This window comes from Lacerta agilis, chromosome 16 (assembly GCF_009819535.1).
Source record: "Lacerta agilis isolate rLacAgi1 chromosome 16, rLacAgi1.pri, whole genome shotgun sequence".
Classification (NCBI taxonomy): Eukaryota; Metazoa; Chordata; class Lepidosauria; order Squamata; family Lacertidae; genus Lacerta; species Lacerta agilis.
In genome coordinates this window covers 29,822,798-29,840,786 of record NC_046327.1, presented here as the reverse complement: position 1 = coordinate 29,840,786, position 17,989 = coordinate 29,822,798, and the positions used below count along the sequence as shown (strand labels likewise).

General features: G+C 43.6%; 1 protein-coding gene across 1 annotated transcript in view; it reads left to right on the top strand.

Annotated features, from left to right (window-relative positions):
- LOC117060673 (alpha-2-macroglobulin-like protein 1) overlaps positions 1 to 17,989 on the top strand; it is a 45,304-nt gene that overhangs the window by 24,136 nt on the left and 3,179 nt on the right. The window contains exons 21-34 of the mRNA XM_033173096.1: positions 230 to 356; positions 827 to 948; positions 1,301 to 1,352; positions 1,724 to 1,807; positions 2,141 to 2,317; positions 3,667 to 3,748; positions 4,790 to 4,946; positions 5,781 to 5,855; positions 11,567 to 11,729; positions 13,296 to 13,456; positions 13,920 to 14,135; positions 15,418 to 15,539; positions 16,571 to 16,661; positions 17,461 to 17,529. Of these exons, the coding sequence (XP_033028987.1) occupies positions 230 to 356; positions 827 to 948; positions 1,301 to 1,352; positions 1,724 to 1,807; positions 2,141 to 2,317; positions 3,667 to 3,748; positions 4,790 to 4,946; positions 5,781 to 5,855; positions 11,567 to 11,729; positions 13,296 to 13,456; positions 13,920 to 14,135; positions 15,418 to 15,539; positions 16,571 to 16,661; positions 17,461 to 17,529 (1,698 nt within the window). The remainder of the gene's footprint in view (positions 1 to 229; positions 357 to 826; positions 949 to 1,300; positions 1,353 to 1,723; positions 1,808 to 2,140; positions 2,318 to 3,666; positions 3,749 to 4,789; positions 4,947 to 5,780; positions 5,856 to 11,566; positions 11,730 to 13,295; positions 13,457 to 13,919; positions 14,136 to 15,417; positions 15,540 to 16,570; positions 16,662 to 17,460; positions 17,530 to 17,989) is intronic.

Sequence of the window (17,989 nt, the reverse complement as noted above, 5' to 3'; positions counted from 1 at the left end):
GGTGCCCCAAAAGCACATGGAGACCCCACTTACTGAGGTCTTACTGGGAGCAGTCTATGCCCTACTCAACTTCCCGCTGTGGGTCACCCCTAGGCATGGGTGTCTGGCTCTCGCTCCTGGCCTAGGCCCACCTCCTACCCTGCCCATGCCTCTTCCCTGAATGCTTGCCCCCTGCCTTGGACTCGCTGCGCTGCCTGCTTCACGAGGGTCATTTTGCTGCATCTCCCAGGTGAGAGTGAAGCTGCTGGAGTCGCAAGAGGTGGACGTGAAGCCATGCCCAGCCTGCCAGTTCAGCACCTGCCTCTGCTCTGAGGAGTCCCACACCTTCTCCTGGAACGTGACGGCGACTCAGCTGGGTGAGGTTGAGGCGCCTGAGTGGGTGGGAGGAGGCTTGCGGTGTTGAGGCTGCCAAGGGCACCTCTCTTGCTTCCCCAAAGACCTTGTCATCCAAGGACACTTGGCAGAACCAATGGATTCTTCTGTTTGGAAGCCAACCGGGCATTAAGTAGAATATGGAAAATAATGACAATGCCCCCTGCTGCATGTGCTACGGGTGTATTCCCTCCCCAATTTCTGCTAATGGCAGCTGTGCATCAGGGCAGATTTGAGGACTGGGCTATGAAGGAGAGTTTGGGGGTCCATCTCCATTCAAGAACCCCCTATGCTGCAACCTCTGTCCCTTACATCTGTCTCCAGACTGAAGGCACGGTGGGCATGTTGGCGGATGTGGGGCTGGACTGGGGCTCTGGCCCCCAAGCAGCCTCTTCCCCTCCCCCTGAACTCCTGGCACTCATCATGGGTCTATGCCAATTTTGCCTTCCTCTAGGGCACGTCAATCTCTCGGTCACCGCCGAGGCAGAGGAGACGCATGAGCTGTGTGGCAATAAGATCTCCACCACACCTGCGCGAGGCCGGTCAGACACAGTGGTCAAAGCCCTGCTGGTCAAGGTCAGTGTCTATGTGGCCTTCAGCCCCTGTGTCCAACTTTGGCTCACAGCTATCAAGTGCCAGCAACTGATTCAGAACTCTGGTTCTCCCTAAACAGGGTTGTTGTTTTTTGTGGGGAGGGGGAGGAATTGTATTTGTTGGGTTCTGGGCAGGAGAGGGCCTTTGGATTTTTGCACAACCTCCCTGTTTCAAGGTCTAAGGTAATGTTAGCCAGGGGCTGTGATCAGTTGGAAGGCCTGGCAATTGCAAGAGCTCTTACACGGAACAGGGGAAAGGCAGAGAAGGTAGAAGGAGAGTATTCCCCTGAGAGAGCAGCCCCACTCACCATCCTGACTCTCTTTTCCTCCCACAGCCAGAAGGCGTCCTTGAAGAAGAGACCCACAATATCTTCCTCTGCTCTTCAGGTGTGCTTAGGCTGCATCCCTTACTCAGGGGAGCTTGGCTTGTGATGGGCCCCCAGAGAACACAAGTTGGAGAGAAGATGAAGTGTTGCTCTGGCTGTCATTGGACTGGAGACGTGTCTCTTCCCTAGGGCAATAGTGGGATGCAAAAGAAGCCAAAGACAAACACTCTGTCTCTCTGCTTGCTAAGGGGAGTAGGGTTGGGAAGGAGAGGGGGTGGAAAGACACTTGAGAGAACAGAGTGGCTAAAAACAGACTCACTGAGCTAGCAAGCTCCTAGTCCCATCTTCACTGTGTGCAAGTCCAACAGCCGATTATGACAACTTGGTTAGAGTATTCAACTGCATTAATTCCTGTTCTTCATCTCCTTTCAGGGGACCCAGTTCACGATGACGTTTCTCTAAAGCTGCCTGAAGCTGTTGTGGAGGGCTCTGGCCGAGCCACTGTCTCTTGCATTGGTGAGGAAATTTGCCCCCACATTTCTTCCCCATCTCTGGCCACATGAGAGATCTGGAGAGGAGGAGACTTTTCTTTCCACTACATCGTAATGCAAGTTACCCTTGTGCAATTCTGGCTGCCATTGATTCCTCTCCTCATATGGTCCACGGAGCAGGAGAAAACAAGCTTGCTCCATCTTCCATGTGACAGCTCTTTAAGGATTTGAAGATGGCCACCATACCTCCTCTCAGTCTTCTCTTATCCCAGGCTAAACATACACAACTCAAAAGACTTGGTTTCCAGATTATGGTGGTGATGGTAATGGTAATAATAACAATCTTCTCAACACCTAGGGGACATTTTGGGCACATCACTACAACATCTAGGCTTTCTGGTTCAGATACCCCTGGGCTGCGGTGAGCAGAACTTGATGAAGTTTGTTCCTAACATTTACATACTCCGGTACTTGGAGAAGACCAACCAGGCAACCCCCACCTTCAAAGAGGAAGTAATAAAGTACATACAGAGTGGTGAGTAGGTCCTCTCTTCTCCTTGGAATGTGGCTTAAGCCAGGTGTTCATTGGCAAGTAAAAGTCTGGAAGATCACTGGCAGAATGAGAAGGGAAGTGGAGGAGACTGTTGTGAATTTGTTCATGCAAATTGAAGGTGCACTTGGGAAGACATTGGAAGCCTTGGGAGAAAGGAATTTCAATTTTACCAGTAGGATGTGTTCATGATTGTTCTTCATAGATCAAAAAGTGTTTGCTGGGAGTGGAGATTTTGTGGCGAATTGGCCCTCACAATCTGTTGTGTTTTTTTTGGTGCTTCTTTTCACCATTTGATAGGTACTGAAGTAGTCCTATAATTTTTCCAGCCCACAACCACTTTATCCCTTGGTTCACTTTTTGGGTATTAATATTTTATTGAAAGAATTTCAATTATAAACGGGTAAAGTGATACAGAAGGGGGGAAAAAACAGGGAAAGGGGGAAATGTGTAGCTGCTAGATGCAGCTTTTGAGCTCCAGTTTGTTAAACGCTGCTTTTGTTGCAAGAAGGAGTTAACAATACTCTGCACAGATGCAGCTTGTATAGTCATAACCATGATGGCTGCGTAATGTGAACTGGTGTTCTTATTGCAGATATTAATATTATGCAGCTTGAAGCAACTGGATGAATTCATCCAGTTGTATTCATCCAGTTGCTTCAAGCTGCATAATATTAATATCTGACTCCTCTTGGAATAAGAATTGTCCAGACCCATAAATATGATTCAAAGTTTTATGAGCAGAACCTGTTCCAGACAGGTACAAAAACAAATAATGATACCTCTAAGTAGTTGAATAGCATCATGTGCATGTCCAGCACAGGATTATCTTCCTACTAAATTGAAATAACTCCAAACAGAGGTCTCTCTCTCCCCACAGCCTCCATTACAGCCTGCAGCTGTTTTCTCTTTATGAGCCCTATGTAGTATAAACAGCCAGATATAACCAGCCAAATCTTTCACTGCAAATGTCTCATAGACACTTAATACAAGGTTTGCCCTAACGAAACCTGAGGGAGCCTTGCTTGGTGCGGCACATGATGTCTTTTCGGCAGCGGAAGAATACTTCTTTCTATTTTATTTTCCCATGCCTTTTAAGATGCTGAGCTGCTTATGCAACTGGTTTAAGATCATCTTCCCACTGCTTCAGTCTTACATTGTTTTCTGTGCTGATTGTTGTTTTGTTTTAACTTCGTTGGCCACTTAGTCAGGTGGTTTTTTAAACAACAACAACAACAACAACAACAACCTGTAAATCCCTTAAATATATAAGCAGGTGAAAACAGGGTCCCTCCCAGCATTGCCAGTGCTATTTTCTTCTTCTCTCCTGCCAGGGTATCAACGCCAGCTGCTCTACAAGCGCGATAACGGCTCCTACAGTGCCTTTGGGATGCGTGATGCTGAGGGGAATACTTGGTGAGTTAGTAGCAAAGCTAGAACCAGCCAGCCCAAGCTGTCAGGGTGGACATTCAGGCTGAGCAATTTGCTGTCATGGGCAATTGGAGGAGGTGGTGATACAGGGAACCCTGCAGCCTGCGATCTGCCAGCCCTTGTTCCCAGTTAGCACCTTTTTTTGTCTCAGGGTGCTGCTCCTTGTTAAAGAGGCACAAGGCTACCATCAATTTGTGGGTGGGTGGGTGGTGGTCTTGGGTGTCCCTTAAGAGGCAAAATCAAACTACAGTGGTACCTCGACTTACGAATTACTCAACATACGAATTTTTTGACTTACGAATGGACATCCGTTGGCGGTTTTAGATGGGGTTTACTCAACTTATGAATTTTAGATGGGGTTTACTCGACTTACGAATTTTAGATGCGGTTTACTCGACTTACGAATTTTTCGTTTCCAATGCATTCCTATGGGGAAATCGCTTTTTTCGACTTACAAATTTTTCGACCTACGAATGTGCATTCAGAACGGATTAAATTCGTAAGTCGAGGTGCCACTGTACTACTACTTCTGGAACCAGGTTGAAGTGGGAATTAAAATTGACATTTAGTGTAGCATTTTATTGCACAGCATTGCCTAACCTTATGACCAACATGTTTCTATTATTTATTTATTTATTTCCATTTCTATACCACTTTATATTTTAAAGGGGAAAAATCTCTAAGCGCTTTACAATACATTAACACATGAAACAAAACAATCCAGAATAAAACAATTTAAAGCTTCAAGGAAACTACAGCATTTCAGATCCTTCTCTAAGTGACATTTTGCTTTCCCCTCATTGATTTACTGGTACCTATTTAATTTTAGTCAGTGCCATGCTGGAAGAAAGTCCCCATGCAACATCAGTTAGTAGCTTTCTCCTTACGGCTTCTGTCACTTTTGTTGTTTTCTGTTTAGTGCTGCAGGAGAAAAGCTGAGATGAAAAATAGTGGGGCATGGTCACTTGTAGTTCAGAGGCTGCGTTGCCCCTCATTTTTAAATTTATTCTTGCTTCAATCCCACAGGCTGACGGCTGCTGTGGTTAAGGGGTTTGGCCATGCCAAGACTTACGTCTATGTTGATGAGAAGCACATTCAGGATGCTGTGCGCTGGTTGGGGCAGCACCAACTTCCCAGTGGCTGCTTTGAGAGTGTGGGAAGGGTTTTCAACAATGCCATAAAGGTACCTTCACTGAGCATTCATTTGCTTGCGGGGAGGTTATACAACATCGGATCAGGCGATTGTGTCAGGGATTTGCCTTCTCCTTGCGAGGAGAGCCCGGGGGGGAGGTCCTACTCGTGAGGAGAGCCCGGGCAGGAGTACTCCTCGCGGGGAGAGCGGGGAAGGTGATCCTGCTAGTGGGGAGGATCGGGGCAGGGAACCTCCTCGACAGGAGGTCTTGCTCAGGTACAGGGAGCCCCAGCCACTGCTGTCATCTGACTCCTCTTAAAGCCCATCGCCAGAGCTCTCTCCCGGGGAAGAGGAGGAGGAGTCGATTGTCAGGGATGCTGGGCAGAGACCCAGCAACGCCAGCCAGAGGGGATCAGAGGGGGAGTTGCAGCTTCCGGTGCCAGCACAGCATTGGGGGGGGGGGTCAGGGGACACAGAAGACGTTGTTTCAGGGTGCCGAGGCTTTGGTGATGGGCAGGAAACAGGAGAGGGGCACTTCCAGATTCTGCAAGTGACTGAGCAGTCATGTTTTTAGCTAGCTCTGCACTGTAAATACCGGTAGTTATGCACAATAAAGTAATCTTTAGTGTAAGAGGACTTTGTCGTTACTCATGAGCAACACCGTGGTGTACCCTGACAGATTGTTATCTCACACTTCCCAGTGTATTTTCCTGTTACTTTCCTGATCACAAAAGGTCCAATTTGGGGAGAGGAGGGGAGCAGCTTTGCTGTCTCTAATTCAATTGCACAACTTCCATTTTCTGGTATGTCATGGAATCCCACTCAAAACAGTGGGAGTCTGGAAGCGCCTTGACTTTTCTCTTGTGTTTCCCCTGACATCCTTAGGGTGGCGTGGATGATGAGATTTCACTGACAGCTTATGTTACTGCCTCACTGCTGGAGCTCAACATGAAGGAGAATGTAAGTCCTTCCTTAGGCTTTCCACAAGTTTTTGTGACCTCCCCATCAATCCTTGCCACCCGTACAACTCCGATGCTCAGGGCAGAACTACCAGCTCAGTATTTGCCGAACAACATGTGTGCAAGGGCAGGAGGAAATTTTAAAGGGAAAATGAGTAGTCAGGTAGAATAGAGAGTTGCTTAACCCTTTCCCACCCTATCTGCCACTTCCCTCCTGCAGCCTCTTTTTCAGGCTGTTCATCTACTTCACTTGGCTTCTGCATTTGTGTGGGAAGGGGTTGGGTTAAGCACCCTACTCCCACCTGTTGCTTCTCCTTTTGAAAATCCCCTCTACACCACCTCCTTTTTAGCAAAGATGGAGGTTGAGGGCACAATATTGACTTTTCACTTTTTTTGGAAATTGTTTTTATCTGATACAAATAAAACCAATACATACCCATATAAAGAGATTTCTCTGAATCTCGAGACTTTCCCCCATCCCCTCCATGGGTCTTATTGTCAACTTTTTCGACTGCATATTATTTCATAATCTATATATTATATCTATCCATATCGTCCATAGTATTTGTTACATTACAAATGAGATTAAAATTCTGCTAATGTTTTCTTTTTTTTTTATAAGATTTTATTATTTTCCAATAAGACAAAGAAAAAACCAAATACAACATCAACACAAAACATAATAAACAATAAACATAATCAACATAAAAACAACAACAACAATAAAGGCATAAAAAGAACACATACAAACCTTAACCTCTATCTATCTTTATACATTTCTTGTTTCTAACTTCTCTATTTGGGGACTTCCCCCGTTCCCTCCCCTGTCTTCAAAAAACGAATACTTCTTCAAGGTAGCTTTATATATTATTCAATTAACATTTGCCCAAATTTTAATATACTTAGCTTTTACTTAGTCAAATATCTTAATAACTATGTATCTTATCTTAACAACCTATCTTCACATATTTTGACACATACATCTTTCACATCACAAAAATTCCTCTTACCATTTATATCTAACACATATCTACCAAAGCCAATATTCTGTCTAATTCTGCTCAAATATTCAGTTTGACTGATTTAACTAAATAATCCTTGAATTTTTTCCACTCCTGTGACACCTTCCCCTCCCTCTGGTCCCGGACTCTGGCGGTCAGTTCTGCGAGTTCCATATATTCCATCATCTTCATCTGCCATTCCTCCACCGTTGGTATCTCTTCTCCTTTCCAAGTTCTTGCCAATAGAATTCTAGCTGCTGTTGTGGCATACATGAAAAACACTCTATCCTGACTGGGTATCTCCTCATTGGTTATGCTCAGAAGAAATGCCTCTGGTTTCTTACAAAAGGTAACTTTCATTACCTTCTTGAGCTCATTATAAATCTTATCCCAGAAAGCACTTACCGCTGGGCACAACCACCACATATGAAAAAAGGTACCTTTCGCATGTTTACATTTCCAACATACATCTGACATTTTGGTGTTCATCTTGGCAATCTTAACTGGTGTCAAATACCATCTATAAACCATTTTCATTATGTTTTCTCTTAAACCATGACAAGCAGTAAATTTGATACCTTTCTGCCACAATCTCTCCCAGTCATCCATCATAATATTGTGTCCTACATCTTTTGCCCAATCTATCATTGACGATTTAACCAATTCATCTTTTGTATGCCACTCTAGCAAAAGATTATACATTTTGGAAAGATTTTTAAAGTTTGATTCTATCAGTTCTGTTTCCAGTTTTGATTTTTCTACTTGAAAACCAACTTTTTTGTCCATTTTGAATATTTCATGAACCTGGTGATAATGCAGCCAGTCGGGGACCTGATTTTTTACTTGGTCATAACTTTTTAGCTTAAAAGAGTCCCCTTCCTGCTGCAATATGTCCATATATCTTAACCAGTTTGCAGACATATTCGGTCTCTTATATGCCTTGGCCTCCACTGGAGAGATCCATCTAGGAGTCTTTCTCTCAAGCAGATCTTTGTATCTAGTCCAAACCTGATATAGGGATTTTCTAACTATATGAGATTTAAAAGTTCTGTGGATTTTAACCTTGTCATACCAAAGGTATGCATGCCAACCAAACATGTTGTCATGTCCCTCCAAGTCCAATACATCAACGTTCTCTAATTTAAACCAATCCTTTAACCAGCAAAAGGCCGCAGCTTCAAAATAAAGCCTTAAGTCCGGCAGGGCAAAGCCTCCTCTCTCTTTAGAGTCTGTTAAAATCTTAAATTTTATTCTTGGCTTTTTGCCCTGCCATATAAATTTCGATAGGTCCTTTTGCCATTTCTTAAAACAATCTAGTTTGTCCAAAACTGGTATGGCTTGGAATAAAAACAGCATCCTTGGTAGAACATTCATTTTAACCACTGCTATTCTTCCCATTAGCGACAGTTTAAGTCTTTTTTTTTTTTTTTATAAGAATTTATTGACATTTTTACTTATAACAACATACAACCTTAACCACACCTACATTTATACACATACAAAACAAATACAATTACACATCTATTACAAAAATTGCCATGATTTTTCTTCTTAATTAGACATCTCAAAAAAAAAAAATTCTTTTTCCAATCTTGACAGTTGACTTCCCCTGCCTTTTCACCTTCGAGTTTATATCCATAATCTACTTTTTAACCTCTTCATTTAAAAAATTAAACTTAATTATATATATAAAGTAAAACATTCATCTTAATCTTCATCTTAATCTTAATCGTCTTAATCTATAAACTTAAACCACTTAAATTGACTTTATTTATACTACATCCTCATCAGTCCTCACAAATCGTCCTCATCAAATCTATCTCTTCTATCCTTTGAACTGCTGCTAATAACATAAAAACTTGAAATATCTCTTTTCATGTTCAAACAAATAATAAAACAAACTATTGTTGACAGTGTTCACCCTCCAATTTCAAAATACCATAACAGATTGCTTTAGATTTTACTTAATACTTCACCCCACACCCCCTCTGTCCATTCTTCTTCTCCTGATGGCATCAGCACTGAACTTCCATGCAACTTCCCTCTCCCAACGTCCACAGATCCAGGCACAGTCCAAAGCTCTCCTTGCCACGAGCTCCGAGGTATCCAACTCTCCCTCTCTCAGCTTCTCCGGTTCTTTGTAGCATTCCTTTTCTTCTTGTAAATACCTTAATTCTCTGTCCCTGGCCCCCGAGCTCACACCTCGGGGACTGGATATAGCAAATCTTGACATCGCCTTGGGACTGCCACCCCCAACAAGCGAATTTCTTCTCCGAAGTAGCTCATTCATTTCTTCTGCGACAGTTTAAGTCTTGTCCAAATCTCCATATCTTTTTTTATCTCCATCCACAGTTTTTCGTAATTATCCTTATACAGGTTCAAGTTCTTGTTTGTGAGATTGATACCTAGATATTTTACGGATTTAACAAAACTGAGGCCTGTGGCTTCTTGTATTCTTTGGATCTGTTCTGCACTCAGATTTTTACCTAAAACCTTGGTTTTCTGCTTATTTAATTTGAAGCCAGCTACAAGTCCAAATTGTTCAATTAATTCCAAGGCTCTGGGGACACTGCTTTCTGGTTCTTGCAGGGATAACATCAAATCGTCTGCAAAGGCGCGTAATTTGTATTCCTTCTCTCCCACTTTAATTCCTTTTGTCTGTTTATCTTTCCGAATCATATTTAGAAGGACTTCCAGGACCGTAATAAAAAGTAAGGGGGAGATAGGGCACCCTTGTCTTGTTCCTTTCTCTACTTCAATCTCCTCCGATATCACACTGTTTACAATGACTTTTGCTCTTTGTTCTGTATAGATGGCCTTAATGCCATTTAAAAAATTTTCTCCAACTCCCATCTTTTCCAAATTCTTTTTCATAAATGTCCAGGATACTTTATCAAAAGCTTTCTCTGCATCGACAAACAATAGTGCCGCATCTGTATTTATGTCTCTCTCCAGTTTTTCTAAAATGTCGACAATAATTCTCGTATTATTACTTATTTGTCTTCCTGGCAAGAAACCTGCTTGGTCTCTATGTATATAATCTTTCAACACTCTTTTCAACCTTGTAGCCAAAACATTTGCAAAAATTTTATAATCCACATTCAAAAGGGAAATTGGACGATAATTTTTCATTAGAGTCTTGTCTGTATCTGGTTTTGGAATCAGTGTGATAAAGGCTTCTTTCCACGTCTCTGGTGCCCTATCTCCTTCTAGTATTCTATTGCAAACTTCTCTTAACGGCTGCGATAGCCAATCTTTCAATGTCTTATAATATTTTGCTGTTAGTCCATCCGGTCCTGGAGCCTTCCCCAATTGCATATTATTTATTGCATCTTCTATTTCTTGCGTCGATATTGGGTGGTTGAGAGTTATTAATTTTTCCTCTGGGACTTTTTGCAATCCATTCTTTTCCAGAAATCGGTCTATCTCTACTTCTTCTATCTTCTCCTCCTTGTACAGTTGCTTGTAGAATCTCTGAAAATACCATCTGATTTCCTCCGGTTTCTCTACGTTTTTTCCATTTACTACCAATTTACTGATGACATTCGCCTTTTGTCTTTTCTTTAATTGCCAAGCTAGTAGTTTTCCACATTTATTAGCAGATTCAAATGTTCTTTGTTTCATCATTTTCACTTTCCATTCAATATCTTGGTTCATAATATTCGCATATTGGGATTGCAAGTATTTGATTTCTTTTTGTATTTTAACACATCTGGGATGTCCTCTTAGTTCCTTTTCCTTTTCTTTGATTAATTTTAACAATCTCTCCATTTCTGCACTTTGTTGTTTCTTCTTTTTTGCCTTTTCACTGATGAGGAATCCTCTCATTACCGCTTTACTTGCATCCCAGGCAATCCTTTTCTCCACTTCTGAAGTCCAATTAATCTGAAAATATTCTTTCATCTTTTTCGCCGCTCTTTCTACTAGCTTGGTATCTCTCATCAATGCGTCATCCATTCTCCATCTAAAAGAGTCCTTGGAAATCATAAAATTCTGCTAATGTTTTCATCTGCTTACAGTGGTATATAAATTATAATTTTTTCCTATTCTTTCTTGAAGTTTTTGTCTTCTTGGTCCCTGAGCAGCTTTCCGTCAGTTTTGCCATTTCGGCATAGTCTAACAACTTGGTTTGCCTTTCCTCTATGGTAAAGACTCTTTCTTCTTTCCATCTCTGGGCTAATAACATCCGTGCTGCTGTTGTCGCATACATGAAGAATCTTTTCTGTTCCTTTGGGATGTCGGTACCTACAATTCCTAAATGAAACACCAAGGAAATGTCTGTTCTGATGATTATACAGCGATACCTCAGTTTTTGGAGGTCTCCGTTGCTGAATGTTTTGGTTTTCGAACGCCAAAAACCCAGAAGCAAATGCTTCCATTTTCGAACGCGCTTCGGAAGTTGAACGACTTCCACTGCGTGTATCTGTTGTTTTTCACAATTTTCTCTATTGAATTGGCAGGCCGCCTTTTGTGCCTGGGTTTTTGAACGTTTCGGAAGTCGAACGGTCTTCCAGAATGGATTACGTTCGAAAACCAAGTTTCCACTGTGTATCTTTCCAATATAGCTCTCATGGCCTCCCCTGTGGACTCCCGGGGAACTATACTTTGGTGAGAAGATCCCCAGGACCCCGTAAGAGAAGTGCAGTCCTCTTGGATTGGGATCGTATCCCGCTCAGCAACCTAACAGAGTCTTTTTTAAATTGTGTTAAAGCGTACAATGATAGATGATGCCTTGGGCTGCCTGAAGAGGAACTTGAGTTCTGTGGACGACGCTTACCCCAAGGCCTTGCTGGCTTACGTCTTCACGTTGTCTGGGGACACAGAGATACGGGAGAACCTCCTGAAAGACTTGCGCGAAGGGGCTGACAAAACAGGTAGGAGGGGTTCATTCAGAGCAAAGGAAGTCTGTGTACCCATTAACTGACCTAAAATGCAACAAGGTCATGCTCTTTCTCACCTTGGACAGGATTTTATTTTCGTAGGGAACTAGCAGTGGGAGTGCAGTGGATGCAGATGGCTGTTTTGCCACATCTGGAGTAGCAACCTTTTCTGCTTAGGATAGTGGGGTAAATTCTGAGTTCCCCAGTAGCTTCTATTATTTCTAAACAAACAGTCAACTCAGCCAGTCCTTTGGTGATCCAGAATGAATTATCCACAATTACTGTGATGATAGTAGCATTTCAGAGTGCTTTCATGCGTTTCCAGCTCTTCGTCTTGTTTATCTGTAAGGGCAGTCTTCTGAGACCTGCCACTATTATTCCCATTTTACAGATAGTGATAATGTACCCCTTTCCGGCCTCCTTACAAAGATATCATTTTGCTGGGGTTTGGGACTAGACTCAAGGTGGGGTGCACTGCCCAACATGAATCACTGCAGAGAACAAGTCTGAACGACCTCTGGGCCTAACTACACTTGACGCAACAACCCAGCAAAGCTACAGGGAACCAGGGAACCAGGCAGAGGACCATCAGGGGTCAGAGAGATAAACAACTACCTGTCATTTAGAAAATACCTGAAGGCAGCCCTGTTTAGGGAAGTTTTTAATCTGTGACTTTGTATTGTATTTTAATATTTGTTGGAGGCCGCCCAGAGTGGCCGGGGAGACCCAGGCAGATGGGCGGGGTACAAATAATAAATTATTATTATTATTATTATTATTATTATTATTATTATTACTTAGTTTAAAAAAGGACAGGGAGGTATAAGTCTTATCTCCATAGTGGCAATCTCAGTAAAAATCACAGCTGCATGCAGCTGTGACAATATGCGCCAGGAAAAACCTCCATGGGGTCAACAGGAGCCTTTCCCTCAATGCTAGTTGCTGTACTGTGTATGTTCTGTCTGGTGACACATGTACCTTGACAGGCAGGTAAACCCCTCTGTCCTTTATAAAAGAGACTGTTTCAGCAATCTAACTTTATTTAAAAGACAAAGACCAGGTAAAACAACGATGCGATACCATCGGTGGAAAACATGTAACAGAAATCCCTCAGGCTCTCTCACCAAATGGAACCTCCCTCCCCTCTGTCAGCAACTGCCAGCAACTGCCATCCGTTGCAACATTCTTTCTGGCCAGTAGGTGGGGCTGCATCAATAAACGTACAATAGCAATAATATACAACTTAATATGTGCCGAAGGCACAACAGTGTATGTGGAGAAGATTCAATATTTACTGAGCTGGTGGCTGGGATGATTAGACTTTAAATCTCTGCTCCCATCCCTGGTGCCTGGAATGAATGAATGAATCCAAGGGGGCAGCCTAGTAATGCAAGAAAAGAAAAGAAAAGAGAAGAGAAGAGAAGAGAAGAGAAAAGAAAAGAAAAGAAAAGAAAAGAAAAAAAGGCTTAGTAGCCTCAGCAGTTCCCACTCCAATGATTGCTCTGGGTTATTATTACAGGAGTTGAAATGAGCCTACCTTCTTTCCTTTCCCCTCTATAGATGGAATTGTATCCTTGTCAGATATGGAGACAACAGCCTACTATCTGCTGGCTCTCCTCGGCACACCAGAGGTGTCCACAGATGTCCTCAACCATGCCTCTGAAGTTGTGCCTTCTCTCACCAGGCTACAGAGTTTTTATGGAGGCTTTTCATCCACACAGGTAGCGACAGCTGTTTCTCAGGGGAAGAGGTGCGGCATGGTACCAAATTTTGGTATTTGGTGTGCCGAATGCAGGGATGACTCCAGAACAAAAACTAGTTTGGGGGGAGCAAAGAGATGGGAAGGATTAGAGGAGGAAATATTTAATCCACCTGAATATACTCTGCCAAAAAAGCTGGAGGGAGTATTTAGGGGGAGTGCCCACTGTCCCTTGCTATTGCTTGAAGTCATCCCTGGGTATTCACCTTGAAATGCACATTCTAGCACAGGGCTGGTGTTTAAGTGGAGTGAAAATAATCAGGCACTCGAAAGCCATCGTTTGAGGCTCACTGTATTCAATGGCTGCAGTGGTGTGGCAGGATGAGGGACAAAAGTAGTTATTGTTGATAAGATCTCAGTAAGTGTTAAAATTTGTCTCCTGGATCTCCACCCCTCCACCCAAGATGACTGTTTGCTTTCCCCAGAACACAGTGGTTGCCCTGCATGCTTTATCCAGGTATGCAGCCTTGACCTATCGTGAGGCAGAAGATGTGAAGGTGCTGGTGAAATCCAGTGGGGGTTTCCAGCACGAGTTCCATGTGGGCAAGAAGAACCGGCTGGTGTTGCAACAGGCCCCTCTTGCAGAGATTCCTGGTCAGTACAAGCTGGAGGTGTCAGGGAACGGCTGTGCCTATGTGCAGGTAAGCCATGGAAATCTCAGGGGACAAAGGCACAAACAAGGCTCACCTTTGATCCACGGGGAGCAGGATAGAAGCAACAGACTGAGGCACTTTTCAGATTGTCACAGAGGAGGGAGAGGCGGAGGCGTGGGGGCGTGGGGGGGCGTGTCTCAGATCCTGAGCAGTCCTGAGAAAATGAAAAGAGCATTTATGTTCATCGTGCTACACAGCAGGATAGCTGGGTAACATCCAATGAAACATACTGACTGTAGCAAGTTTGAGAGGAAAGGCAATTCCTTAGTACAGATTTAGCAGATGAAGGTTCTTGCCATGGGATGTTAATAACGTCAGTAACAGAAAGAATTAGATAAATAAATGGGAGTATAAGTTGGTCAACGGGTGATAGCTAGGATAGGGCAGAGTTGCAACAGAGTTCCTGGTGAAAACGACGTGATGGAACAGTCATTGAGTGGCCCATATTGTATATCATCAGCATCATCAGATTTTATTGGTCAGCCAAATATGGGTTATAGCCCCAAACAAACAAACAAACAACAGAGAGGTCTTAAAAACATATTACAGTGGCACCTTGGTTCTCAAACTTAATCTGTTCCGGAAGTCCGTTCCAAAACCAAAGCATTCCAAGTAATGCAAAATGGATTAATCTGTTCCAGACTTTTAAAAACAACCCCTAAAACAGCAATTTAACATGAATTGTACTGTCTAATGAGACCATTGATCCATAAATGAAAGCAATAATCAATGTACTGTACTATAAAATAAATAAGACAGTACAGTATTGTAGATGATAAAAATTAAAATTACTTCCCCCCCCCTTACCTGCACTGATGATAGTCATTGTTTGGATGGGGGACTTGTATCCATTTCTGCAGTCAATCAATCAATCAATCAATCAATCTATAGCTGAACTGGGTCCCACAAAGTCACAAAAACAAATTAACTGAAAAAGCCTCAAAAGCAAAAACACAAAACAAATAGCAAAAACAAAAGTGCCAAACTTAATCCGTTCCAGAAGTCTGTTTGACTTCCGAAATGTCTGAAAACCAAGGCACAGCTTCTGATTGGTGCAGGCGCCCCGGAAACAATAGCTGACAGCCACATCGGATGTCCGGCTTCCGAAAAACATTCGAAAACCAGAAACCAGGTTCTCGGTGTTTGGGTACCATTTGAGTACCAAGGTACTACTGTATAGCGCACACGATGAAAGCATTATAATACACATCACAGAAGATGCCAGAAATCAGCCCAGAATACAGTACAGCAATTTTCTTCTCCCACATAGACCACTCTTCGATACCACAAAGAGCCTCCACCGTCAGAAGATTTTGCTCTGAGTGTAGAGACATCACCAAAGGAATGCAACCAGACTACCAGGAAATATTTTGATGTTCATGTACAAGTAAGGTACTGTACTTCTGCTAAGCTCTGCTTCTGAAGGGGCTCCAAAAATCATAATTCTGGTGAAGCAACTTGTGAAGCTTTGGGAACATGTGAATAGTTGCTTGCAAAAATATGTTCTGCCTATTTACAACATATTTGCAATAAAAATAATAATAAAAATTCTGCCTCCCACCTCATCCCATGCTGGAACTCCCCTGGAGCTGGGTTCAGAAGCATGTTTAGTTCATAAGCTAAACTTGTCAAAATCCCTTTTACTCGCAATGGAATGGAGACTTATAAGGAGGGAGGGAAAGACTAGCAAAGGCTTTTGCAAGCCTTCTCACTCTTCGCTTTTAAGTCCATGAGCCTGAGAATTTGGAAGGGAAGAGGGGGGAGACTTGTGAAGAACAGGAATAGAGGAGGTAATACGCCTGCCTCAGGCCATGCATCTTCTGAGGTCTGTTCCTTCAGTTTAGGCCCCAGGCTGAATGGAAGCAAGCAAGGGGAAGGCTCTGGAGTGATGGGGCTCGGCTTGCTGGTCACAGCCACCCAGGCTGAGAAGAGCACTCAGCTCTGATGGCTGTAGCCACCATTTTGTCTCAGCAGCAAGTTGGGTAGTGGGTCTCATCAGCAATCACCTCAGGGTGGCCTTGCCTAGAGCGAGACATTGATTAAACCCATCTTCCAGGCTGCTCACTTGTGAGGCAGTAGGGAAGGAAGTTCACTACAGTGGTGCCTTGGTTGTCGAACCTAATCCCTTCCGGGAGTCCGTTTGACTCCTGGAACCGTTCAAAAACCAAGGCTTGGCTTCCGATTGGCTGCAGGAGCTTCCTGCACTCAATAGGAAGCCACAGAAGCCATGTCGGATGTTCAGCTTCCAAAGAACATTTGAAAACCCGAACACTTAACTTCTGGGTTTACAGTGTTCAGGAACCAAAACGTATGAGTACCAAGGCTTTCAAGAACCAAGGTATGACTGTACGGGATCCCAAATCTCCCCAGATGATTTTTCAGCTGCCTCCCTTATGGAAACTCCTTTCCCTTTCCCCCGTTAGCTACACAGGGGAACGCAATGAAACCAACATGGTCCTGATAGAGGTGAATATGCTGTCTGGGTATATCCCTGTGAAGAAGTCTGTGAAGCAGGTAAGACCATTTGGCTTGGCTTCTCCCTGTCTTTCAGTAATCCTTTCGTTTTAGTTGTTTTGTCTCACCACACTGCTGTGCAGAGCAGTTCGAAACAGCTTCTATAAGACAAAAGCAAAATTAAGATCCACAAGCAACAGTAAGAACTGAAGAATGAAATTCAGATGACCAAAAAACAGCTTAAGCTGTTAGCAGAGCATTTCAGGAGAGATCTTGGCTCATTGCAAATGAATAGAAGGGCATTGGCTTTGAACCCGAGGCCCAAGAAGGCGAGTGTTTGGCCTTGTCCTTCTGAAGTTGGGATGGCAGGAGAAATGCCCAAAGCCCAGAATCCCCACAGTATTCTGTGGCTACTTGGGTAGAGGACAGAATTAAGGTGTCTGGTTACAATCTGCTGCAGGTTACGTGTTTTTGGGTTGCGGACTGCGGGAAACCCGGAAGTACCGGAACGGGTTACTTCCGGGTTTCACCGCTCGTGCATGCGCAGAAGTGCCAAATCGCGCCGGCACCTACGTGGACGCGGCACTTCAGGAAGCGAACTCTGCGAGTTGCGGACGTGCCTCCATCACGGATTACGTCCGCAACCCGAGGTTCCACTGTATCATATTCTGCAGTAAGCTGTCTCGGAATGCTGAACCCTCTAGTCATTTTCTGTGCAACAATTGTGAGGATCTATAAAACTGTTGTCCTTGCTTTGTACGAGCCCACATTTTATGGGATGGCAGCCCACCAGTGGTGGCCTAGGGCTGCTGGCTTGATTTGTTCATTCATAGTGCCCATTTCTTCCCCATTCTGACAGCTCCTAATGAAGCCCCTCGTCAAAAAGGTGGAGTTTGAGCCTGACAAGGTCCATATCTACCTGGATCAGGTGAGGCCTACTCAGATCTCTATCAGATTGACAAAGATCAAGGATATGTAGAAGGGGTTCTGGGGTAATGCTCTACCTTTGAGTCAGGCAAGGAGGGCATGGGAATAAGGACCAAAGCAAAGCCTGCCCTAGATGGGAGACCTTTCCTTACTCCATCTTTTTCCTTAAGCCAGAAGAAGTGTCCTGTGGAGGTCAAAAGCTTGCCTATCAGAGGGCTCATCCACACTTCTGCTTGCCCTGTGCATACAAAGTACAGTTCGGAGCAGTTTTCTGCTTGTCTTCTGCTAACAACAACAACAACAACAAATTTATTTATATCCCGCCCATCTGGCTGGGTTTCCCCAGCCACTCTGGGCAGCTCCCAACAGAAAATTAAAAACACAATAACATCAAACATTAAAAACGTCCCTAAACAGGGTTGCCTTCGGGTGCCTTCTAAAAGTCAGGTAGTTGTTTATTT